Below are 26,013 nucleotides of genomic sequence, written 5' to 3' on the forward strand. Positions count from 1 at the left end.
ATTGACTTGTAAAGTTATTGCCTATGCTTTTTACCTTAGGCTTATAAAATTAAATAAAAATTACCAGCCATTCCAGAAATATTTTCTGATTGTTGTATATTTTGATTTGCTACTTTTAAACACAAGTATCTATCATTATTTTGATGAAAGTATTCAGATTAATAGTAGTTCCCATCCTCTTCATAGTCTATTAATAGTAAGAGTAAAAATGGTGTCTGAATTCCAAAATTACTTTACTGCCTTTGCTTTGACTATTAGACAGCAGGTGACATTAAAGCATGCACAGATGTCAGAATTTTTAAGATGACAATTTGGTCTGGACTTTATACCTGATTTTTTTGGTACTGGGGATCAAACTTGGGACCTTATGCTTGCGAAGCAGGTGGCAGAACCACTGAGCTGAATCCCCTGCCCTTTATACTTGGTTTTTAAAAAATGTGGTAGAAGCAAGATCATTTTCAGAATTCACATGCCATGTTAACCTTTAGAACTGCTAAGTCATTTGATTAAAAATTTTTTATAAGCCACTTAATATATATTTTTGTATACAGACTACTATGCAAGAAAAAAATTAGAAAATTTTTAGGCAAGACTTGATTTCTGGGCTTCAGCAAGATGCGGAAACTTTTCTTCTAGAGTTTTCTGTTTCTTTTTTTCCAAAGATTTCTTTCTTGCTGAAATGCGGGCTCGTTTCTCAATTTTCAGTCTAGAATAATAAAAGCATAACAGTAATTTTTATTTAATGCTATATATATCCTAATCAATTACATAAAGGCTTGAATCATATTAATCTATTTGATGCACTATGTAACTTTAATATTTACTATACATGTACACAAGAGACAAATGTTGAAATCAAAAGCACCTGTATCTGAATTAACTATGGATCCTACTTTGTGACTGGAAAACGTCCACATCTTACAAGCCTGTCACAGACTGGGCCTGAGGTTCGATCCTATTATGTTTCTCAGAACTTGTGGGATTACCTGATTTCCAATAGCACTCACCCTGGCTATCGCTACACACGGAATAAAACCATGCTGAGATGATGCGTGGGCACTGGTTAGACTTAGCACTTTCTAAAGGAGTCTGTTCCCACATCAGCGTCCCAGGGCATGAAGGATTTGCACCTCAGCTCAGTTATCCTGACCTGTAGGGCCACTTGGTATCATCGAAATTGAAGATGATAAATTCATGGGTGCCAAGTCTCTGAGGTGCTTAAGTGAGTATTTCAGTGTCCTATCTGCTTATTTAAACTATAATAATACAATGAAGAGACACTGAATAATTACAATACACTAGTACTGTCAGATCACAAACTGGAGATAAGTTACACCTGACATAGTTAGAAAAGTATAAAGACTAAACAGCTGAAATTATTTCATCCATATTTGCTCCAATTAGACCTTTTTTTTACCATTTAAACAATAAAGGTTTGCTATTAATATTTTGAAGACTATGCTACATTCCCTGAATGGAAAACTAAAGTTTTAAAAATGAAATTGTAGAATACGTATTAAGCTTATAAATGTGGCACTGGATTGACATATTTTCATATATTTTAAAAGTCATGTATAGCTTCACCTTAATTTCTAAGAGGCCAAAAGGACCAAATGGCTCAACGTTGGGCTTGGAAAAAAAGCCAGTGCACTCATATCTTTCAATCAGCATCAAACCAGTTCTTTTGTTTGTTTGTGGCAGGGTCTCACTGTAGTTTAGACTGACCTGGAACTCACTATGTAGCCCAGGTTGGTCTTGAACTCACAGTGATCCTCCTGCCTCAGCCTCCTGAGTGCTGGGATTACAGGCGTGCGCCACCACACCCGGCTGCTTCAAACCAGTTCTTAAATGTGAATAGATGGAAAGCTTTCAAAGCTGTAGGAACAAAAATAAAAACAGAAAATGAGTAAGATGTTAAGAAATAAGGTGACAGATACGACTTTCAAGAGTAAATACTGCAGACACGAGTATGTTCTCTGCCATGGCAGGAACGGGGTTGGTAGAACAGGGTTGGTGGCTGGAGAGGTAGTAGAGGATGTGCTGCCATAGTTTGAAGGCTGTGAGGTGCTAGACATGCAGAAAGGGCTGCGGCATTGGCAGGAAACACGCAGATACAGCCTTACCAAGAATTACCCGAGCTACTTAACAGCCCCGGGTTATTCTGCTTTCAAAACTGACATAATGAGAAATGAAACTGAAAAGACTGGCTGCTCAACAACCAATTGAATTGTTAGTATGAAACGATAGGAGTTTCCAGCCCCTTCCTCAGGTCAGAAAAATGACATTACTGCATGGCAAGAATGTGTGAACAATTCTATGGCCCAGTTAGAGAACCAAGCAGTTTGAGAATCTGGAGCTAATGTCGCAGCATGGATGTAATAATGCCTGGAAAGTATATAACGAAAACCTAGTTCATATGATTGAACATGTACAGAGCTTCAGAAGTTAAGGAAATGTATTCAAGATTTAAACTGGCAGTGGAAGAACATAAAACTCACAGCTAGATCTAAATTGAGAGAAAGGGAGTCAAACTGCGTGTCCCAGGTCAGTAAGAACTACGAGACTGAACGGACTTATTGTGCAACTAGAAAATGAAACCTGTCAAATACAGCAGCAAGAGGGAGAGGCAAACAAAACATCCGGCAAGACTGTGGAAAAGACTGGCTGAGTAGAAAGTAAGAAAAGTTGGGCCCTTACAAACACCAGCCATCTAAACTTGCCCTGAACCATGAAGGAAAACAGCCATTAGTATATAAGTGTTTAGGGACCATAATGTATGGATTCGTACAATAATCGTATCGTGTACCTTTGTACCAGCTTGGTATTTTTATAGCTATAAAGAAAAAAGTAGCAAAGTCTAAACTGCAGGAACACTGCATGGGGAAGACTTTGTATTTTTTTCGCCAGACAAGAAGCAACTATTTCTGAAGAGCACTGATGTGATAAATGCTTGAGGAAAACTAGCCAGGGAGCAGGTGCTGTACCTCGAGTTAATGAGGAGGGCAGAGACAGATCCTGGAGACGCTTTGCAGAACTAAGTACTGACTACTGCCCGTAGAGAGCTGGTGATGAGTGATGGCCCTTGGTGCCCACACAGGATGGATACACTACAGGTACAATGAGCTCGCTGGTTCAGTTCAGTGGGGAAGACGGAAAATTTAAACTGACACTAAACACTGTAACGCTAAGATACATTCCATTTGTGTTAAAAAAGTTTATTTAATTTTTTTGTGTGGAGTATGGAAACAAGCCTTTGGGGGAAAAGGTCAGTTTTGGAAGAGTCCTTGCTGAAACTAAGATGTACGATCCAAGGCAGTTGTTGAAGTTAACCTTCAGCTGTTTTCCTTCGAGTTTTTATTTGTAGCAGGTTAGCCAGAAACCCTGCATCTCTGCGGACACAGCAGTGGGAGTAAGAAACCACATACTTGCCATTCTTTCCCCTCTATTTGCAGCTTTGGGGTTAAATTCTCTGGTTTCTGTCTGCTTTTGGATATGGACCCAGTGTTTTAAATAGCTCTTTTTAAATACCTTATTTAGTTTTCATAATTACCAACTGGTGGTTCTTGGGACCACTTCCCTTTTCTACCACAAAGGAAGGCCTGTATTTTCCCTATTCAACAATCAACTTAACTCATCAATGCTTAGTAATCCATTTTTGGAAGGCCCATAACGGAAACATAATGAAATGTGTTCTCTTCAAATTCTTGTTCCTATCGCTTCTCGGCCTTTTGGCTAAGATCAAGTGCAAATTCTTGTTCCTTCAGTTTTTCTAGGTAACATATGAATTTCACGCAAAAACTAAAAAAAACCTTTAATCTCTGGCATAAATGGGTTAAAACAAATCTGCTATAGGAAATATGCGGAGATCAGTATTTGTAGGACAGCATAATTCAGACACAATGGATGCAACAGAATTCTTTACCTAGATATTTTCATTAGCCTTGCAATCATAAGCTCGTTATGGACCTGAGTTATTTGGATATGCATTTTAACATTACAGTAGGATTTCCCATCTATTTGCATACAGGTAGATAAACAGGTAATGTAACTTTCAAGAGGATATGTATGGTGCTGACAGTGGCTATTTCTCAATGGTTAGAGTATATATGACTTTTTTATTTTTACCTGATCCTATTTTTTCCCACAATGAACATGTAATATTTACATAATAGAAACTAAAATGTAAAGAAAATCTGACACATATCTGATGTAGAGATAATGACTGTTTCACTACTAAGTATCTGTGCTCACCTGATAAAACGATCCACATAAGGCATTGCAAAGAATCGTTTCCTGTTGTATCTTTTATTTAGGTACCAAGGTATAGGCCACTGCTTGAACTTGTGCCTGCAAAGACAGAAAAAAAGGTATTTCCTTCAAAGAAAACAGCATTTTTATTTTCCTAATTTTCCACCTTTTCCTAATTGATGTCAAAGGAATTAACTCAAATAAAAATTAGTAGAAAATAAAACTTTTAAAAGTTTTGTTTCGTTTGCCTGCAGTTCTAGAGATCAAACCTATACCTGGTAGGCAAGCCCTCCACCACTGATTTACATCCGTAGGCCCTAGAAAAGCTTTTTAGTGAGACATTTTGGCAATTTCTCTTTTCTGTGTTGGATTGGACAATTACAGACAGCACAACTACTGCCCTAAAAATGGCTGAGCGTTGCTATTACTATAAACTCCACTGAAAGAACTTAGGGAATGAGTAAGTACTGCTATGTGGTGTAATTTCAAGAAACCGGGAAAGTTCTCTAACTATCCAGTGTACTCTTCATTTTGCTGATGTTTAAGGTACTGACAAAACTACATTTTAGATGCTCAACCAAAATGTAAACTCTCACATTTTTAGCTTAGGCTTTCTCAATTATTTTCACTTTCATTTCTCCCAGTGCCTGGCAAGACTGAGAACTATATGTAGCACACAGAAGGAAGCAAAACAGTAACTGTTACATAATTTGGCCTACACCTTTTTCTTATGGTACCGCGAGAAAACTGAAAGTGGTTCATTTGACCTTATTCCTCAAGAAATTCTTTTAAAAAATACTCATGGATTCTTCATGGGCAAAGATGGCAGGGCGAAGTCCTAAAATCAGCTTTAAAATCTTCTGAAATGGTATGTATATATTTTTCTAGGGAAAAGATCCATAACTTTCATCAAAATTTCAAAAGGTCTGATGACTCAAGATATGAATCACTTATTAACAACCCACTACATATATTGTAACAATGATATGAATGGGATGTCTGGGCTAGTATTGGTTTTAACCATACAGAGCTGCCTTCATTCATGTATCTTGGTGTTCTAAAGTAGTTGTGATCTTCTCTTACATAAGATACACCTTGAATATATCTATCTCACATGGCCTGTCTGTCTTTCTCCCCTTTTGCAGTATTGGCAACTGTTCCATCACTGACCTATATCTCCAGCCCTTTTTTATTTTATTTTGAAACAGGATCTTGCTAAGTGGCCCAGGCTGGCCTCCAGCTTGTGATCCTACTGTTCCAGCCTCCTGAGAAGCTGGGACTATCAGTAGCTAGCTTAAGTTTTCTTAAAAAATTCTGGGCAGGGGAATGAGATATAGGATCTCCGCTCTCATCTCAGAAGAGTCACAGTGTAATCTGGGTACCAAATGATTCTTCCAAAGATGTCTCTTCTCCAAGCACCAGGTCTAGCTTTTTCTTGACCAGTCTGGAGAAGCCTCAAAGCATCTTCTCTTTCCTGGACAACTTTATCTAATGCATCCATGGAATCAACTACCTGATAAAAGAACAGAAAGATTCAATTTCAACATCCCCCTATAAATATTCCAAAGAAAAAGAATATACAGATTTGTGCTACAGATGATCTATGATCAAAATGTTTATCAAGGAACTACCACGAAGTGCTTCCTAAAAACCTTTTTTGGCCCAGGTATGTGTTCACTGGTGTCCCTAATATTACTTTCTGTAACTCTTAAAATGCTTTGGCTTTGTTTAAATGAAAATTTACTTAGCTTGGATTTCCATGTATTACTTCTGCTTGGTGTGGCATATACTTGCCTAAATTCCTTTTGGAGACTCAATTTAGCACATGCCATTTCAAAATTCACTGAAATAATAAGTGGTAATAGTTTGTTACTTTTGTTATATTAAAAAACATGTTTTTGGCCTCAACTAATCACCATTTTCCTCACATTCTCACCCAGATATTGCACCCTGCTTGGCAGCTCTTCTTACTACAGGGAAAGTAGTATCAGTCCATCCTGATTTTAGAGTAATCTCAAAGATCCCCCAAGCTGTAAGAAGACAGTACTACAAGTTTTACTTGTTTTTATCCCTTTCTTGAAGATTCCTATGGTATGATTTTAATGTACATATCCTGGTAGAGTAATAGTTATTTGTACAGAAATATTCATATTGGGGATTATAATGTCATATGAGAGAAATTTGTTCAGTATTAAAATACTGAAAGCCATTTTTAGGAAGGTATGTGTTTTATCCTTGAGCATTACCACAGATATCAAATGCTGTATATAAGTAAATATATATGTTTCTTATAAAAATACTTCAGGCTGGGGATTTAGCTCAGTGGTGCCACCACTTGCCTCACAAGCACAAGGTCCTGAATTTGACCTCAAGTACCAAAAAAAAAAAAAAAAATTCTTTTAAAAAAAAAGTTTAGATTATGCTAACCCACCCTCTGCAGGTAGCCAGTATGAGATCTGATGAAGATGTGAAAGCCACAAGTTTATTGTAGTTTTTTTTTTTTTTTGGTACCGGGGATCAAACTTGGGACCCTGTGCTTGCGAGGCAGGTGGTGGGACCACTGAGTTAAATCCCCGGCCCCACAAATTTTTTTCTTTTGAAAAATATTTATTGAGTATAAATAAATGTCCTTCCTATACATTAATTATCAAGAAATATTCATTATTGATTACAAGTCAAGCTGTAATATTGAAGAAACCACAGAATTAAAACATCCACTCTTGATATAGTAGTGACAATTCCATTCCAGTACTGGACACAGTAATTTGTTCACAAGACACCACAAAACCTATAAAAAAACACCATCTTTCAGCCACCTAGAATACCACATAGAAAATAGTGTTGAAACATAATATGAACAGCCTCAAAAATCTCATCTTTATATTATCAATTTATCAAGGTCACACTGAAACTGTAAAGTTATACTCTCGTAGAACTTACTAAAGATTCTTGTCTCCTTGACTTTATTTCAGTTATTAATGAATGAAAACAAGTCATACAAAGCCAAAGATTCTTTTAAGTTAGTCTTTCCTAAGAGAGAAAGAATCGAATTTTAGTACAAAGAAAGCTTCCTCCAAGCAATGAGTTTCTTAATGGGGGGAAAAAAAAGGCAGTATAACCTTTCCTTCAAAAAAGGAAAGAAAACTGAAATCTGTTGCAAATTTGGAAATATTTCCTAGTCCCAGAACACGCATTTATTTTATGTGATGTACTGGAATGATGCAAGTCCATGAAGCAGGGATCTGCGGCAATCCGAATTCATCCAACAGGACTCCGTCCTTGCTTTTACTGTCAGTGGGAACACCTTCTAGTACTGCAGGTGCAGATGCTGCTTCCTCCAAGTAACAACTACATCCGCCAGAAGCTCATCACCCACAAATTTCAACAAATCAGCTGAGGCTCAGCACTTCTGCTGTTCCAAATTTTCACTCAATATCTTACAGTAGCCGATTCATGCCTTCCTCTCAACAGGGTAAATTTATACAACATGCTTGAGAAATAAAAAAAGGATAACACCAGTTTTTTGTTTTTTTTAAAAAAAATATATGTTTTTCTACAACTCATTATGTAGCCCAGGCTGGCCTCAAACTCACAATCCTCCTGCCTCAGCTTCTTGAGTACTGAGATCACAGGTGTGCACCACCATGAATGGCTGACAAATCCTAGGTTGAAGACAGAAAATCTAAGGGAGTGAAGAAAAAACACTAGTAGGAGCTGGACACAAAGCTCTACAACCCTCAGGAATTTTTAGTAAATTGACTTGAGGACTGTATTGAAGTGTGCCCAAACCAGGGTAGGGCATGAGGCTCCTAAATGCTATCTCATGAGATACAAATCAGATGGCTACCAAGTCCACAGAGTTAACATTCAAATGTTTATGCCAACATATGAGAAAGAAGATCAGAAATACACAGTGACCATCACACCTATACTCAAAGTTTGGATTCTGGAACATTTTAGATTTTGATTACCTACTGAAATATATGCTTAAAGCAGGAAGAAGGGATAATCTATTATTGAAGGTCAGTAATAGCATTATCCTGGCAAAAAAACCTTTTTTGTCAAGTAACATTTTATAAAGGATCCTTTCATGTCAGTGCACTTAAAATTCTCTAAAACCCAAATTCCCTCAAACGCAGGGTTAGCAAATGTACCTGGCAATAAATCAATTACTTCATAAATGTCATGTTGCAACGAGGTCCCTAGCACCCAGGTATTAGTAGTCTCTATGACACTTTCCATTAAAAATAGGTGCCTGTGTAAAGTGGCTGATTCCAGAGCCGGGGGAAGGAAGTAACCAATTACACCCAGAGCAGCTTGAAACCCATCAAAGAGCAATGAGGGCAAAAGGCCTAGCTTGAAGAAACTTACACTGGCCAGGTCTGGGATGATGATATTAAAGGAGAATAGCTCACTGAATAAAGTTGGAATGCAGAGCCTACACTGGTAACGAGAAAGCCTTTTCTTACAGAAGAAAGCTAACTAATAGATGCAGAATGAATTCTGGGGTTTGATAACTGCTATTTAGCAAATGTAACTGATTCAGGCAAGACTCATCAGTGGGTGCTAAAGCCAGCGAGTGGATGTTGAGGAGTTACAGGACATTTGCATGATCTCAAAGTAGTTCCTAATAAGTGTTTCTTATTTAGATATGAAGAAAAAATTAGTAACTACATGGTGGAGAAACCTGACAGACAACACCTTCACCAAGGTATTGATGCTCATCAAGAAGAAAACTAAGTAACGTCCTGGACCTCCAGGTCGGATGCACTCTGAACACCAGAGCACCATTTCTATGATCCTCCTGTCAGTATTTTAAAAACTACATTGTATTTTATTCGCTGACCCCACAAGCCCCATTCCTTCTCTATGTACAAAAGCTTTGTTTCCATTTTTTCCTTCTATTTTCACTTCTCTTCTGCCACTTCCTGCCTTTCCCCCCTCCCTCCTCCCTTGTTCTCCTTTCCATTTGAACACTTTTTCCCCATCTCCCAACATCCATTATACATCTCAGTCCTTATTTCCACATTCAGTTTCTCACACCAGAGAAACAATGCAGTATTTAAACATATGTGTCTGATGTATTTCACTTAAGAGTATGGTCTCAGGGCTGGGGATTTGGCTCAGTGGTTCCGCTGCCTGCCTTGCAACTTCAAGGGCCCAAGTTTGGCCCCCGGTACAAAAAAAAAAAGTATGGTTCTCAAGGCCTATCTCAAGCTAATCCTTCTTTATGACAGAGTAGTACTCCACTGTATATTACAAAAACACATCTTCTTTATCCACTCATCAGTTGATGGGCATGTGGGCTACTTCCAAGATTTAGCTATTACAAACTGTGCTGCTAAACCTGATATGCATATATCACTGTGGAATGATGTTTTTAATTCTTTTGGGAAGATATCAAGAAGTACAGCTAGGTCAAAAGGAACCTCTAGTTTTAGTTATTTGAGAAATCTCCACACTGATTTCCATAGTGGTTGTACCAGTCTGCACTCCCACCAACAATGGAGAAGGGTTCCTTTCTCCCCACAACCCCTCCAGTATTTGTTATTGGTTGATTTCTTGATAGCAGCCATTCTTTCTGGGATACGCCTGTCAATATTACAGAAATACCAGACAAACTTAAAGAGGGATTGGCTTATTCACTTCAAAAACATCAATTGCACATACAATGAGCTAGGCTATGGTGCACGCCTGTGATCCCAGCACTTAAGAGGCTGAGGCAGGAGGATTGCCACAAGTTCAAGGCTAGCCTGAACTACATATGGAGACTGTCTCAAAAATCCAACAAAACAAAACAAAACACCAAACAACAAAAGGCTGAGTCTCCAGATTAAAGGGGACTAAAGAGACAAAAACTGAAAATGCATGATCCAGGATTTTCTTTTGCTATAAGAAACATTATTCCCAGCACTCAGGAGGCTGAGGCAGGAGGACTGCTGTGAGTTCGAGACCAGCCTGGGCTACATCATGAGCTCCAGTTCAGTCTCAACTACATAGTGAGACCCTGTCGCAAAAAACAAAAACAAAAACAAAAAAACATTATTGGGATACTTGATGAAATCTGAGTAAGATCTATATAAAGTGTACTATTACATTCATGTTAATTTCCTGTTCAAAAATTCTTTACACTGGGCCGGGGATTTAGCTCAATGGTTCTGCCACCTGCCTTGCAAGTGCAAGGATGTGAGTTCAATCCACGGTTCCAAAAAAAAAGAGGATCTCTTGCATTAAAAATTATTTATATTATTTTTCTAACTTTTTAAAGTCTATTATGTCAAAATGAAGCTTAGAAATCCCAAAATGCTATATAGTTAGCTTTCACTAAGCCAGAATCACGTTCTTGGTAATTACAGTAAATACTTGAGATTTTATTGCATGCTTTCTTTTGCTTTTTCCAGATGTGCTAAGTCTTTCCATCTTAAAGGCCATACAGCCAAATGGTTGTGACCAGCGTAGGGAAAGGAAAGTACTAAAGTAGCTGAGGTCAGGCAGCAGGACTAGAGTTGTTACAGAAACAGTCTCACTGACTCCTTACAATACAATAAACTGTTCACTTTGAAACCAATCTAGGAAAAAATTTACAAATCTAAATAAAAACAAAATGTCTCATACATGAGAAAAATATTTTAAACATGGTAAGAATAAAAAAGGGCCAATAGATCTACATATACAGAAATCCAGGATATACTAGGTTGTTAAAAAAATGTAAGTTGCAGGAAAAACATATGGTAAAAACAAATCTGGGTAAGTAAAAATAATTAAATACACTTAGACAAGTGTAGAAAAATTCTGAGCGATAAATAAAAAACACAAAGACTGATAATCTCTGAGAATGGGAATAGGAACACAGGATTCTTTTTATAATCACAAAGAAAACTTAGATAATAAGTGACTTTTCCAAAACCATGTGAATACACTTAACACTACTGAACTGTACACTTAAAAATAGTTAGAATGGTAAATTTTATGTTATGTGTTTTTTTTTTTTTTTAATACATTAAAAACTGATCTAGTAGGTGAGGAAGCGGTCGACTACAGCTAGAAATGTACACTGGTTCAGCTACCTTTTTTTTTTTACTTTTTGGAGGCAGGGGATTGAATCCAGGGGTCCTACATGCCAAGCACAAGCTCTCCCTGTGTACAGCTGCTTCAGAATATGGCTTGCATGTTTCTTACAATGCTAAACAGAGACCTACCATACGACCCTGCACCTTCACTCCTGGCGTCCACTCAAGAGAAATAAAAACACACATGCACCCATATGCTGGGGGCTGCAGACAGCAATGGAGCGACTACAGATGGGTATGAGATTTCTTTGGCAAATGACAGAAATGTTCTAAAGTAAGACAGTCTTGACCGCTACATAGCTGTAAATATCTAAAAGTGAAACAGAAATATAAAAATATGAACCTATCTGACAAGGAATAAAGAAACACACAGTGATCCCTTTTAGCTTTTACCCTGCACAAGAACAACCAGCCTCCCACAGGCCTTACCTTTTCTAACCGTTCTGGACTTGGCATTGGCAAATGCTGCCGCTTAGACTCCTGTTCTAGAGTTAAAAGCATGTTTCTTTCTTTCAGTAAGACGTACCTGTATCAGAGAACATAATGTCTATAATGCTGTTCAGTGGGTAAGTTAAAAAAGTTGTGGCTTTGATATCAAAATGAAGAATCTATACTTGAAAGCCCTTTAGAAATCTTGATGTACAGATTATCATTACAAAGAAAAACTCTTTGCTTCTTCATTTGTTCAAAAAAACATATTTTTTAAAGAGCTCCCAGTGGAGAGAAAAGGAAAACAGAAGCTAAATAACATTTATTGCGTATCCGTGTTATGCCAGTGTGAAGCATTTTATGTAAACTATTTCATTTAATTCTCACAACAATACATCGAGCTTAGTGTTATTTCCTCATTCTAAATGAAGTAAGGCTGAGAAAAGTGAGATATTCTGGACCACATAGCTAATTCCAGACTCAAATCTTATTCCCCGTATGCAAAACCAATTCTATATTTTACTCTATCATGCTCCAAAACTGTAAAGTGATGTGGGTGGGAGAATCAAGTACCAGGGCAAGTAAGTGGGAGAAACAGACATCTGTTCTTGGTTCAGATGACCTGCAAAGATTCAGAGGAGACGGGATTTGGTAGAAGGAAGGGTGAGCAAAGCAACCATAATCGAAAGAACTGAAGCAGCGGAGCTTACGTAGGGGTGGGTTCTGTGAATATAATGGTTTAGAATTAAGAGTTGAAAGAACAGAAAGGAAATAAATGTAGAGGGCACTGAAAACAAGACAGAGGAACTGGGGTACTTTATGTTATGAAAAAAGACAATCTAGGGGGAAGGAGTGGGGGATTGTTTGGTTTTAGCCACAATAAAAGCTAAAACAGCCCTAACTCCCTTTCCTGACAACTCACAGTTAAAAGTCCTTTAACACAACTAATTTCTCTATAACAAATCTAGAAGGGACATCTGGAAGGATAAGTTAATTGTTGTCATGCAGGAACATAGGGGCAGTGTTACTAGACCATAGTCTGACCATTCCAGAGAAACCAAAGTCTTTTAAGTTTGTGTGAAATACTCAATTTTCAAAACAGGTATGGTTTAAACAAGAATCCTTGTTTGAAATATCTTTGGGCTCAATACAGTCAATTAAGGAAGCAACTTTGTCTTAAATTCTCTTAACTTCAAATTCATGAGAACCTGCCTGAAAGGTCTACCTCAATGCCCAGGAAAGGCACCCTCCAACATAAACCCCCAAACTAAGAGGCTAAAGACTCCAGACAATGAAAAAGGCAACAAAAAGGAAGGCAGTCATGTATGTGACCAACTACTCCCCTTTTTATTTTCCTCGTTTACCCAAATTACTAGGATGAAAGCATTAATTAGTATCAGTTACAATAAAATTTCCAAACTCCCAACTACATAAGAACTGTGATATATTGTCTTAATGTAATCTCACCTCTGTCATATTTATTAACTCTCTCAAGACGTTATGGAACATATATACATATGTTCCTTTTAGAGACTGAGTGCCCAAACTGCAACCCAAAATCCACTTATTTATGGCCAACACCAGCCCTATGTGTGCTGTTATCTGATGCTCGGTTGTGGGGTGATGCTGGGAGGACTTGGCTCTCAAGTCAACAGGGCTCTGGCATGTGTGCCACAGGTTCACCACCAGACACGTATCATCCGCAATATGACAAGACAGATCACTTCATTTCTTACATCAGAAAGATGTAGCATTTTTACTTCACTATTATATTATAACTGCTTCAAATACCTAGCTATACTCACCAAAGTTTATGTAAATCTTCATTACTTTTGTTCCTTAATTGCTGACAGGTCCATGCAGCTCCTATTAAAATAAATTCATAACATGAAATAATGCTCCTAGCTATGTGCCCTTGGTAAACTACTTAACCTCTTTAAACCTGCTTTCTTATCTGTAAAATATATAGCTGTACTACTATGCATGATTGGAATTCAATGAAATATTATGAAAATATTAGTAACAAGACAGGCAATAGCATTTTAAGACTATCAGCATTAACAGTGAATGTATTTTCACAATCTATCAAAATATTTTGTCATTACAAATTAGTTTTCAATTACCACTTAAATTGGGAATCTAAACTCTAAATGTCACTTGGTTTTTAATTTCAATTTTAATTTTTTGGTACTGGGAATCGAACTCAGGACTTTGTGCTTACCAGGCAGATGCAGCACCACTGAGCTACATCCCTGGCCTTAAATCTCACTTTAGTTAATACTTTTGATTTATTCCTCTTCAAAAGTTTTGCAACCTGCCAAGGCACAACTAACTCTATTATTATAATGACCTAATGGTCCAAAGGAAATAAAAAAAGAAACAGCTACATAATTACTAAACTGGACAAGTAATTCAAGAATAATCGAGGTTTCAACAAACATTCACTATCGACCAACCCAAATAGCTCACCAGATTTCACTTTTTCTTGCCCCCAATTCTTTGGGTCATCAAAAAATTCTTCCAGGCCTCTTCTTGACAAAGTGGTATGAAGTAATCTACACTGATTAAAGGATGCAACATTCGGTGCACTGTTAGGTAACAAACTAAGAGAAAACCTGCAAAGGAGCACATATAAACAAGTTACTAAATTTTAACAATATTTGGATTTTATAAGAAATAAAGCGAATCATTTTCTCTTTAGTGTTCACAAAAACTTACTTGGTATTTCTGTACCAGAAGCAGTAAACTTTAAAAATTATTAAAATTATTATGTATCTGCATGGTTATCTATTTTGCAATAATCTAAAAATTATGTTCAAAATATTTAATAACCTGGGGAAATGATTTCAAAACAAAATAGTGAAATGTATCCCAAGTGTTATTTTCCTACCAAGATTATTTAACTTGAATCTAACTATGAGGAAGCAATCAGACAAACCCAAATGGAGGGGTATTCTAAAACAGCTAATCTTATAAAAAGATGCCAACATCATTAAAGTGTAAAAAAGAAAGTGTTTTGGATTATAGGAAACAAGACAACTAAAAAATGTAGTAGATCATCCTTCACTGAATCTTGAATCAATAAGAAAAAGAATTCACCAGGTCAATCTTAATTTGGCCATATACTATAAATAGTACTGCAATAGCAGTAAGATATTAATTAAATTTCCCAAGTGTAATTATTGTATTGTGATTAGTAAGGCAGTGTCCTTGTTCTTAGAAGATGCTGGAGCAACATGATGTTTGTAATCTGACATACTTCAAATAGCTGAGAAAAGAGCATAAATATAAAGTGATAAAATGTGACAAAAGGTTAACGATTGGCTAACATAGGTGAAGAATATATGGTTATTCCTTGTACTAATCCTAATTTTTCTATTGGTTTGATTTTTTTTTTTTTTTTACTGGGGATCAAATTCGGGAAACCATACATCATAACTAAAAAATGACTGGTCTGACCAGAACACATGTTGTCTTTCCACCTGAAAAAATAAACACTTCTATGATGTTCCTTTCTCACACTTGCAGGGAAGCTTTTATGTTGATCTGGCTAACTTTGGGTATTGACTTAATATATGCTGAACAATTTCTTTGGTGTTTGTTGAGACAGGGTCTCACTTTGTAGTTCAGGCTGACCTTGAACGTACTATGTAGCCCAGGCTGTCCTGGAACTGGCGGCAATCCTCCTGCCTCAGCCTCCCGAGTGCTGGGATTACAGGAATGAGCCACCATGCCCTACTTTGAACCCTCTTTGCGACAGAACCTGACAGTACAAAGCTCCCTTGTTATTTATCTATCTAAATCTGGTATAGCCGTTAGTTCCATAGCAAAAGCTCTTCGGTGACTTTTCCCCAACCTACCCAGCCCAAGAGAATGGCTCTGTACCTTCAACAAATACAGAGCATCTACAAACCCCATCTACTGCTTGGTCTACAGAAGGCTGCAACAAAATGTGGAAGGGACGAGCTACCAGAGGTGGGCAACTTCTCCAAGGTCACTTATTCCTCACAGAGGCGGGTTTGGGCTCTGCCATTTAGCCGATCCTTCCCTCCCTGAGCATTCGGGATCTCAGCAACCAAACAAAGTTAGAGCGGTGGACAAAGCTACGTTATATTCACTTACCCTGTGCCAGCAGGGGCCTTAGCCGTTATTAATGGCCCAGAAACCTTCAGGACTACTGAGACTCTTCTACAAAGAGTAGCCACACTGGCCAATGCCATTTTTCTCTCCCCCACCCCTGCACAGCTAAGCAAACCCTGTTTCCGCCAACAAATCGTCATTTCCGCTGCCTCAAACCGAATAGAAAAGAACTGTACTAGCCTTTGCCCTTACTCAACATGGTTGCCCATCAACTTCAACTTCATTGGTAAATTGACTCTCTCGGCTCCCGTTGCTTTTCCCGCTTCTTCCTGTTGCAGGTCGCAACTATGGCGGCCATGAGTTTATTGCAGCGGGCTTCTGTCACTGCAGTGACGGCTCTGTCTGGCCGCCGCCTTGGAACTCGGCTTGGATACGGAGGCTTTATCACCCGCGTCTTCCCAAAGACTCTTGGTGCGTGCTGGCCTTGGGAGGATGTGCGTGCAAGGGGGACGGGGTGAGAGATTGGAGGACTGTTCCCAGGTGACCTTGGTGGGAACCGGGACAAATTGTGGGCTTGGGCTTTTAGGATAAACGGAGCACCATCTGTGTAAAGGATTTTCCTGAAGTAATAAAATCGCTTGCGTTTAAATTAATTGTAAAACATTTTGCTATTTGCAGCCGAGGCTGAAAAGGCTATAAGAGCTGAGACCTGTGTAGGGCACCGGATTCTTGGTACTTAATCACCGGCAGTAGGTTCTGGGCCCACAGATGGTAAGGTCTTGTTGCTGAGAAACCCACTGATAATGTGTAATATGTAGATAGGTAGGCTTAGGGCCAGCTTACCCATTTGACACTGTAATCATTGTACCTGTAGAGCCCATGTTAATTTTAGAAGTCTATGAAAATGTTTTAAGTTAAATTTCTTTTTTAAAAGACTATAATATTAGTGAATTCGGATTAGATTCTATTTTTTATTTTTATTAGTACATGGTTGCAGTACATAATGATTACATTTGTTGTGGGGAGTTGATGCTTGTACCTATCACATCTCAATTTTTATTTCCCTCTCTCCTTCCTCCTTTCTCCCTCTATCTCTTAGTACCCTCCTCATTTGCAATAGATCTATTTCCTTGTTTCTGATGATCTTTTGTATTAGTGCAGTCATAAAATGGCATTTCTAATATTTTAGGAAGGGAACCAAAAACACATAACTGCTTAGATCCCAGAAAAATAATGATGCAGTCCTAGGACCACAGAGTACTGTGGATGCTTGAGGCGGGTAGGGGTGAATAATCAAAAGAGCAAAATATCAAATGATTGGTATTCAATTTATATTTTTATTTCATAGACTTTGCAAAGTAAATACAGTGTTATTGTCCCAATTTTACTGGGGAGGAGACTAACTCGTTATTATAAAAATAATGCACTGTTCTGCTAGACCAGTAATAGTGGCAGCTAGAATTTATTGAGCACCTCTTGTGTGTCAGGCACCATTTTAAGGCTTTAAAATATTGAATTATTTAATCCTCTTGATCAAAGTTATTTGCCCTGTGCAATACAAATAGAGAGGAAGTGAAACTTTTATCCTAAAAGCAAAATTATTGTCTTTAACCCCAAAATATCTTGTTCTGTCTTTACCTCTTTTCCCAGTTTTAAGTATGCTACTTAACGCATTGCACTGGAACATGCTGGAAAAGAGCAATAGTATTCAAACGATTTCTAGCAGGAATATAGGAATATAAACTTAAAAAACTACATAGGTTAAAAGTCCTTGATATAGTCATCTCTAGATTATGTATAATACCTAATACAGTGTGATCTTATATAAGTAGTTCTTATTGTTTTGGGGAAATGACAAAACTGTATACATGTTTAGTACAGAAGCGATGCTTTTAATGTCGTACTTGATTGAATCCAAGGATGTAGAATCCAGATATGGAGTCTACTATATGACATTTTGCTTATCCAGTCATCCGTCTTTAGACACTTGGGTTCCATCTTTTAGCTATTATGAACAATTCTTCTATGAACGTGAGTGTACAAATATCTTTTGAGGTCTTGCTTTTAGTTCTTTTGGGTATCTACCTAGAAGTAGAATAGCTAGATCATTTGTTAATTCTGTTTTTAATTTTTTTTTGGGGGGGGGACTCTGTAGTTTCTATACCATTTTGCATTCTTGCCAGCAGTGCACAAGAGCTCCAGTCTCTACATTCTCCACACCAACACTTGTTTGCTATTAGTCACACTATTAGGTATGTGGTAATATCTCATTGTAGTTTTGATTTGCATTTTTCTAATGATTAATGTTTTGAACATATTTTCATGTGCCTTTCCATTTGTATATCTTCTGTGGAAAATTGTATATTCAAGTCATTTCTCATTCTAAGAGTTGGAAAGGAAACCATTGAAAGAGATGTGTTGAAAAGTATACCTATTTATTCTAAGAGGTCATATATTCATATTCTCTAAGGGGAAGAAATTTAAAGATCTTCTAGGGTAACACCTTATATTATGCTAGTCCTTGTTATATCCTGTATTTTTCAGCTTTTCTGACACTGGGACATGATACCTGACACCCACAACTTAAAGGAGGAGAGATTTAATTTGGTGCATGATTTCTGGGGATTCAATCCATGGTAAACTGGCTCCAAGGTAGAAACATTATAGTGGAATGGTGTGGAGGAGCAAAGCTACTCAGTCCATGACTGCCGGGAAGCAGAGCAGAATAGTCCCAGAGAAGAAGGAGTGAGAGACCTAGGTCACATTTCCGTGACCCAGCCAGGCATACCCAGAAATGTGCTCCACCAATCCCCTGGGCACCTAAGCCTGTCCAGTTGACACGATCAGATTTAACCTTCCTATTGATACTTGAATAGCTGTATAATGACAGTCCTCTTTTATTTTCAGCAACTAAAATTGCTGGGAATTTCATGTATAAAGCTGAAAATTACTGTTTCACACTGATCCTGTTTCTTTCCTTCAGGTCATTATAGAGTAACCTTCGGTTGTGAGATAGCTCTTTAGCTATTTAGAAAGTTAATCTAGTCTCTGCCCGGAGTTTTTTTATTGTGGGCCAGTTAACTTCAGATCTTTCAGTCTCAGCTCAGTTTTCTGGTTGTGTAAGGTGGGGAACACTCCAGATTGCCCTTGGAAGAATGTGCTTTAAAGGGGACAGACTTCTGCAGAGATAGTTGGGATGTGGAAGCAAGGAGGATTGTTGTGTTTTGACTCTGTACTTCTTGTACATTAGGTTAAGATTGAATTAATTAGCCTTTGGGTTTCAAGGCAGGGATTTCCTCTGACTACATTTAAGCCTATTAGATTCAGCCTTTTGTAAACGAGTATGAGGACTCTTTCAGGGGCCCACTTTATCCTCAGTGTATTAGCCACTCTTGTTGCAGTAGCATTGTGTTTCCAAGACTCAACAAGTTGGGAATGCTGCTTCTGCCTCATCCAGGCCATTCATAAAAATCTTGAGAGCTCCCTTTGGTAGGTCATTACATTAATTAATGAGCATCTTTTGGTTATAGCCAACCAATCAGTTAGTCATTACAAATTTATTAACTTGCTCCTCTCAGCTTCTAGTGCAATTTTGCCCCACCTCTCCTCCCCACATCCTCCAAATAGGAACTTTCCTTCTGACCTGTTCTTTTCCACCTGCATGCCATTTCTTTCCTTTGTTGCTCTTATGGATTTGCAATTACTTATTTAGTGTCTTTTTCTCCCAGAAGAATCTATAGTCTTCTTAGGCTCTTAACCTAGCAAAGGATCTGAACATGTAGGCTCTTACATGTTTATTGAATTAATGAATATTTGTGGTATAATGTGGTCTGTTTTCTTCATGTAGTTCAGAAAAAAATTCAGTAATGGTACCTCACAAATGATTGGCTGAAATCTATACTTTGTCAAGTTCTCTGGTTTATAATATTGTTATTTTAGGGGCCTTAGTAGTATGGCTTACACTTCATACATTGATGCCAGCTTCTAATTCTCTTGTGAATTAATCTCCTAAATCATTGCAAGCTGCTGCAAATGATACCAAAATTAAAACAGATCCTGCCTTGAAAATATTAAAATATAGTTAGAAGTGGCAGCAGTGACAGCAAGTACAGCTGGTCCTCTGTGTCTGTGGGTTCTGTATCCTTGGATTCAACAACTGCAAGTAGAAAATATTTGGGGGAAAAATTGTGCCCATAATGAAATACTTGGGCTTTTAATTTTCTCATTCTCTTAGATAATAACTCCATTGCACTTACTGTATTAGATATTATACGTAACCAAGAGGTGCAACTATGCAGTAGGATGTGTTATATGTGGATCCATTTGGTATAGGAAACGTGAGCATCTGTGGAGTGTTTTATCCATGGGGGTCTTGGAACCAGACTTGTGCAGGAAGATACCTAATCAGAAGGATGACTTGTTACATGTCACGAGGATGTACAGCAACTCAAAAGTAGGAGAGGTCTCATCTGATTGGAGCAATGTTGGCTTCTTGGATAATAGGATGTCACTTGAGCCTTCGGGAGAAAGGAGGGCACTGCAGATATACAACATGAGCAAAATTTTGCCTCATTTTATCTCCAGCAGTCCTTGATTAAGTTCCATCTGGGAGCAGTTTGAAGAGGAGGATATTCTTAATCAGAAATAGCTTACAAATGGATTTTAGCCACATAATGTAGAGTCTGTAGTTCTGTAACAAGTTCAAATTCCTAATGGAGACTTGTTGGATAAATAATGTTGGTCTTTTCTATGTATTTTGCAACAACTTTTGTTTGTTTCATTGCTTTATTGAGACAGAGCCTCACTATATATTTCAGGCTGGCCTTGACCTGGCTGTGTACCGTAGGCTGGCCTCAAACTTGGTGATCCTCCTGCCTCAGTCTCCCAAGTGCTGGGATTACAGGCATCTACCAGGCTAGCAACTTCTTGATGTATACTACCTCATCATATAAATGGCATGACTTAAATTATAATGATTTATTTCTTTTACAGCATTATCAAATATTTATAGTAGAGGAAACAAAGACGATCAGCTCACCAAGAATATCTGACCATCCCTGCCTGCTACTGAAACAAATTGAAATGAATACTTGAATATTTATTTAAGATTTAATTAAAATAAGTGGTAGAGTGCTGACCTAGTATACTTGAAGCCCAGGACTTGATCGATACTATTACAAAGAAAAAAAAAAGAGAAAAACTAGATCTGTAGTTTAGAACAGTAGTATATTAGTCATTGCTTTGAAGATACCATATCTGCTCTTAGTACTCAAAAAAGCATTTTAAAAATATTAATTCATATAAAATATTTATGCATGTACATTTTCTTATGATCTGTCTTTAGCTTGTAACAGTATACTTCCATGGACCTTGTATAAGATAAAGTAATTTAATATTTGCAGCCCCTGTACGACATAGTGCAGACCATGGGAAAAGACTGTTTATTGTCAGACCTTCTTCATTCTATGACAAGCGGTTTTTGAAATTATTGGTGAGTTAAAATTTTTTTGTTTAACTTGCCTTATAATTAGGATTAAATTTTTTGCCTCTTTACCATCTTCCATGTTATAAAAGATTTGATTTTATAAATTCATATATCTTTGCTCAGAAGATACTGAGATTGTGAGGCAAATTCTTATTTGCTATTGCATCTTTTTTTAAATTAGTGAACTTTTTCTCTTTCAGTAAAAGTGTTCACACTAACTGGAGGTAAAACTTGAGCCATTCCTTTCTTAAGATTATGGAGATTTGAAATATAATTGTTCCCTGCTTTAAGATAAAAAAAAATCTACAGGACTGAAGGTGTAGCTCAGTGGCAAAGCCCCTGCTTAGCACAGGGTCCTGGGTTTGATCCCCAGCAACACAAACACAGACCCAAACACACACACACACACACACACACACACACACACACACACACACACACAATCTCTCTCTTTCTGCAAATCTGCAAATTATAAAACTGAAAATTGATTTATATGAGGATGATTAGTTTACATTAGTAAAGTATTTAAATTGCCAAAGAAATTAATAAAGGAGCACTGTTATTTTGAATAATTTTTATTGATATGTCATTTGGGAACTTTTATTTCAGAGACTGATGCTAACCTATACTGCAGGTTAGCACGGTACTGTTATCGATAACAATATTGCTTACTTAGGGTACTGATTGTGTATTTGTATCTCAAGTCTGTATAAGAACCAAGTGGAGGCTGAGAAAACAGAAGCTTGTCTGGACACTGCAGCTGTCCCTAAAGCTCTGAATCATCATCTGGATTCTAGCTCTCTTGAGAACTTCTCTTACCTTCCCTTTCACTTCTTGCCCCTCTCTGTCTACTTGGTTTATGTCCCACTTTTTCTTATCATGGCCAACTCAAACCCTGTTCAGTGGTTTAAATCACCCTAAGGTTTTTACATTTTTTTTCTAACTTCCATGGCATTGCTTTAACCAGAAAGTGGCCATTTAAATATATTGTATTATACTTGTATACTTATATAGTTAAACCTTATTTTTTCCTTCATTTTTGATTTTAAACCTGGAATAAAATAATATTACTGAACTCAATAACTTTATACCGTATCCCCAATTTGGCAAGTTTATTTTTTAAGAAATATGAGGGAATCACACGAGGATGATTTGAGGGTGGGTAGAGTTAGGAAATGGTCATGAGAAAAACCTTTTTGTTTTTTAATCTTAACAGAGATTCTACCTTTTGTTGACTGGGGTTCCAGTAGTAATTGGCATAACTCTGGTGAACGTCTTTATTGGTAAGTCACCCACACCCCAGGAGTACTGAATGGGTAAATTTTAAAAATAAATGTACATTAATTTTTAAAAAGAAAATAATGAATATTATAATGAAAAACCTTTTCAATAGTAAGGTAAACATAAGCATGGCTGTTTATTTAAAAGTAACCAAATTTTGGGCTGGGGATTTGGCTCAGCGGTTCGGTGGCCTGTCTTGCAAGCGCAAGGACCTGAGTTCAATCCCCGGTACCAAAAAAAAAAAAAAAAAAAAAACCCACAAAAAAACAATAAAAGTAACCAAATTTTAATAATATGTGAGGTTATTTTCTAGCACATTTCTTTTCTTTCCAAAACCTTTAAGGTCACACATTCTCTAGAGGCTTCATCCAAAAACCTCATCTTCCTTTTCTTTCGTATTTCCCCAAATCAGCTTTGATAAATCTGAATAAGGAAAGTAGAAAGAGACACAAATGGAAGAGAGGCTAAGAGATAGAAGAATTTTAAAAAATCTGCCCTGGAACATAGAAATCTATAATTTTTTTAGAAAAAAAAATTGTTAGTTGCAGTAAACATTATTAGCTTTTCATGGGAAATTCTGTTCACAGTGCTTCTAATACCTTGAATTCTAAAATATTTAGAGGCTATAGGGAAGACCAGAAGGAATAATATATTTTTTATTATTAAAACAAAATGAGCTCTTATTTAATGTCTAAAATAATGCCTTACCTTTGAAGGTATCTAAATATACCTAATGAATGAATTGATACACAACCAGATGACCAAGGTGAATTTAGAAAAGTAGATCTTCATAGGTACAAATAAAGGATTTCTTAAAATCACAGGAACTTGGTTTCTTGCTTTATTAGTGAAGAATTAATATTATAAATGCCTAATGCCAAAGCTGAACATCACCATTTTTCTCTTATTAGGTGAAGCCGAATTAGCAGAAATACCAGAAGGCTATATCCCAGAATACTGGGAGTATTACAAGGTTTGTATAGGTCATTAAAATTTATTTTTTATTAGGTGTTTTGTCATAGTGCTAGTTAATATTTTAATTTGATAATTATGATACAGTTTTTATATTCAATTTTTGACATCAAGTAGGTGTTACATTTTTTACTAGCAGCTACATTTGGTATTTTTTTTAAAGCTTTACAGTTTTTAAGACTGACTTTGCAGTGTGTTTTCAACCTAGCAGAGTGACAGAATTTATTCTAAGTCAAAGCCATGGGGGAAGAGATTACCAGTGCTAATTGCAGCTGTCTTTTGTTGAGTACCTTCTGTGTCACAGGCACCATGCTAAGTTTTTTACAAAATTATCTTATCCCACATAAAAAGTACCATTATTGTTCCCCACTTTAGAGATGAGGAAGCTCAGGCTTAAAAGGAATAAAGTGGCCAGCCTAAGAGGTAGAGCCGGTATGTATTAGAAACCATCAGTCTCGCTCAGGCCAGCACTGGTGTATGGCCATTACAGCATAGCATCCATGTCACCAAAATGCAAAATTAATCTGTTACATACCTTCACAAGTATGGTAGTGAGCCGACCTTGGGTAGACTATACTTCATTGTGTTTTATTATGTGAATGAATTGTATTTTTTAAAAAAATGCTTCATTATTAAATCACAAGGTAAATAAAAGAAATTAATTTATTTTTGCTACCTGGTGGGAAGATCTTCATGTTTGGATCGACATAATCTTGCTTCGCCTTCTAAATCTGCCACTTAAGATACTTCAGCATAGGATAATGGGCAAGAACAGAGGCTTTGGAGTCGGTCAGACCCGGTGTGAGTCCAAACATTGCTACTTAGTTTGCGCAATTTGCTCATCTCTAAAATGGAGACAAAAAATAGTATCTACCTAATGAACTAAAGTTATTTAAAATATATATAAAGAATTGTATAACTGATAATGTGAAATAGGAAGAAAAGGGCTAAAGGTGTAGGGGAAGTAGGAAGGGTAGGGCAAAGGAAAGAAGGAAAAAGAAAAAATATATGAGAAAAGGAGAAAATGGAAACAAAGTCTTTGTAAATAGCGGAGGACGGGAGGGAGCGAAGGGAGGGTGGGGATATGGGGTAAAAATGAGAACTAAGACCTATCATGTAAAGGTACAAGATCCCAATGATGAATGTAACTGTACTGTATTCCTAAAATGTACCGATAAACTTAATGAAAAAAAATATGTAAAGTAGTGGCATATCCTAAATACTGGTTTAGCTACCTGAGACAGTCATTTTTAAAGAGTAATCACCTAGAAAAGCAAAGCATTGTTCAGAAACTAATTTTAAACAAATACTTTCTTATAGCATCCTATATCAAGATGGATTGCTCGTACTTTCTATGACAGCCCTGAAAAGAATTATGAAAGGACAATGGCTATCCTTCACATTGAATCTGAAAAGGCTGAGTTACGGTAGGAAAAAGGGGTGGGGAAGAAAATCATTCCCTTGAGTTGCAAACTACAAGGAAAAAAAAATGAATACAGCTATTTCTGCACTAAAGAATTATGTGCAGGAATGAAGATATACAGAATTCGCCTAAAGTGAAGACTGTAAGTGGGTAGCTATCAGGAGATAAAATACATCAGACTAGAAGGAATTCTTTCGTAAATATTCTGTGCTTTTATGTACAAGGCCACCCCATCACCATACTACCTCATTTCCTTCTACCCTGTCTTCTCCTTAGAAATGACCTCTGTATAACAATTTCTTTTTTTTTGTACTGGGGATTGAACTCGGTCCCTTGCACTTGTGAAGCAGGCGGTGGAACCACTGAGCCAAATCCGAGCCTAACAATTTCTTACATCTGTTCCTAGAGAACATTTTATATGTTAATGAATAGATCTTACAATTTGAAAATTGTATTAATACTGTAGAGAGAGACTCATAAAACTGTTTTGCACCTTGTCTGTATTTCACTTAATGTAGTTTGGTGATTCTTCTGTAGTAACCTGTACCCTGTTTTTTTTAGTGGTTGCATTATGTATTCACTGGGTAGATGTGCTTTATGTTTTCACCTAGTTCCCTATTGTTGGTACTTAGGTTCTTTCCATGTTTTTTAGAATTATATATAATGCTGTGGTAGGTTTTCTCATACATATTTTTTTTTGCATACTTATATGTCTATGGAAAATAAATTCCTATTGGTGGGACTGATAAGCCAAATGCTATATGCTTTTAAATGCTAAGATTCTGCCTTTTGCCCATCCGTTGGAAACTGGATAAAGAAGTTGTGGTTTTTCTATAAAATGGAATATTACTCAGCCATAAAGAGCGAGAGAATAGATTCATTCATAGGAAAATGGATACATATTGAAGATATACTCCTAAGTGAAATAAATAAGTCCCACATGTGTAAATACCAAATAGTTTCCCTGGTGTGAATATTCTGCAACAATGCATAAGATTCTAATAAGATTACTGACATTTAGAAAT

At 37.0% G+C, this 26,013-nt stretch overlaps 2 protein-coding genes and 1 pseudogene across 4 annotated transcripts in view; 2 read left to right on the top strand and 1 right to left on the bottom strand.

The window, feature by feature from the left end:
- Positions 1-88: 88 nt before the first annotated feature.
- On the bottom strand, positions 89-16,020 carry Mrpl47 (mitochondrial ribosomal protein L47). Of its 2 annotated transcripts, none has more exons than XM_010632457.3 (7): positions 15,870-16,020; positions 14,217-14,362; positions 13,553-13,613; positions 11,748-11,844; positions 5,631-5,761; positions 4,252-4,347; positions 89-706 (listed from the first exon to the last, which is right to left on the bottom strand). In XM_010632457.3, exons 1-7 carry the CDS (start codon positions 15,965-15,967, stop codon positions 583-585), a joined length of 753 nt encoding a protein of 250 aa, XP_010630759.1. In that variant the 5' UTR covers positions 15,968-16,020; the 3' UTR covers positions 89-582. The 2 variants fall into 2 exon arrangements, with proteins under 2 accessions (XP_010630759.1, XP_010630760.1); XM_010632458.3 differs by lacking the exon at positions 89-706 and adding an exon at positions 2,950-3,389.
- On the top strand, positions 1,912-2,721 carry LOC104867905 (annotated as a pseudogene).
- Positions 16,021-16,053: 33 nt separating the features above from the next.
- Positions 16,054-26,013, top strand: part of Ndufb5 (NADH:ubiquinone oxidoreductase subunit B5) — a 12,634-nt gene continuing 2,674 nt past the window's right edge. The window contains exons 1-5 of one of the 2 annotated variants that reach the window (XM_010632455.3): positions 16,059-16,298; positions 21,230-21,318; positions 22,529-22,595; positions 23,505-23,566; positions 24,886-24,992. In XM_010632455.3, the coding sequence (XP_010630757.1) occupies positions 16,175-16,298; positions 21,230-21,318; positions 22,529-22,595; positions 23,505-23,566; positions 24,886-24,992 (449 nt within the window). In that variant the 5' untranslated portion in view covers positions 16,059-16,174. Of the gene's footprint in view, positions 16,299-21,229; positions 21,319-22,528; positions 22,596-23,504; positions 23,567-24,885; positions 24,993-26,013 lie in introns of both variants that reach the window. The other variant, XM_010632456.3, reaches the window with a different exon arrangement.

Source organism: Fukomys damarensis, unplaced genomic scaffold (genome assembly GCF_012274545.1).
Source record: "Fukomys damarensis isolate Sample0158 unplaced genomic scaffold, DMR_v1.0_HiC HiC_scaffold_12, whole genome shotgun sequence".
NCBI lineage: Eukaryota > Metazoa > Chordata > Mammalia > Rodentia > Bathyergidae > Fukomys > Fukomys damarensis.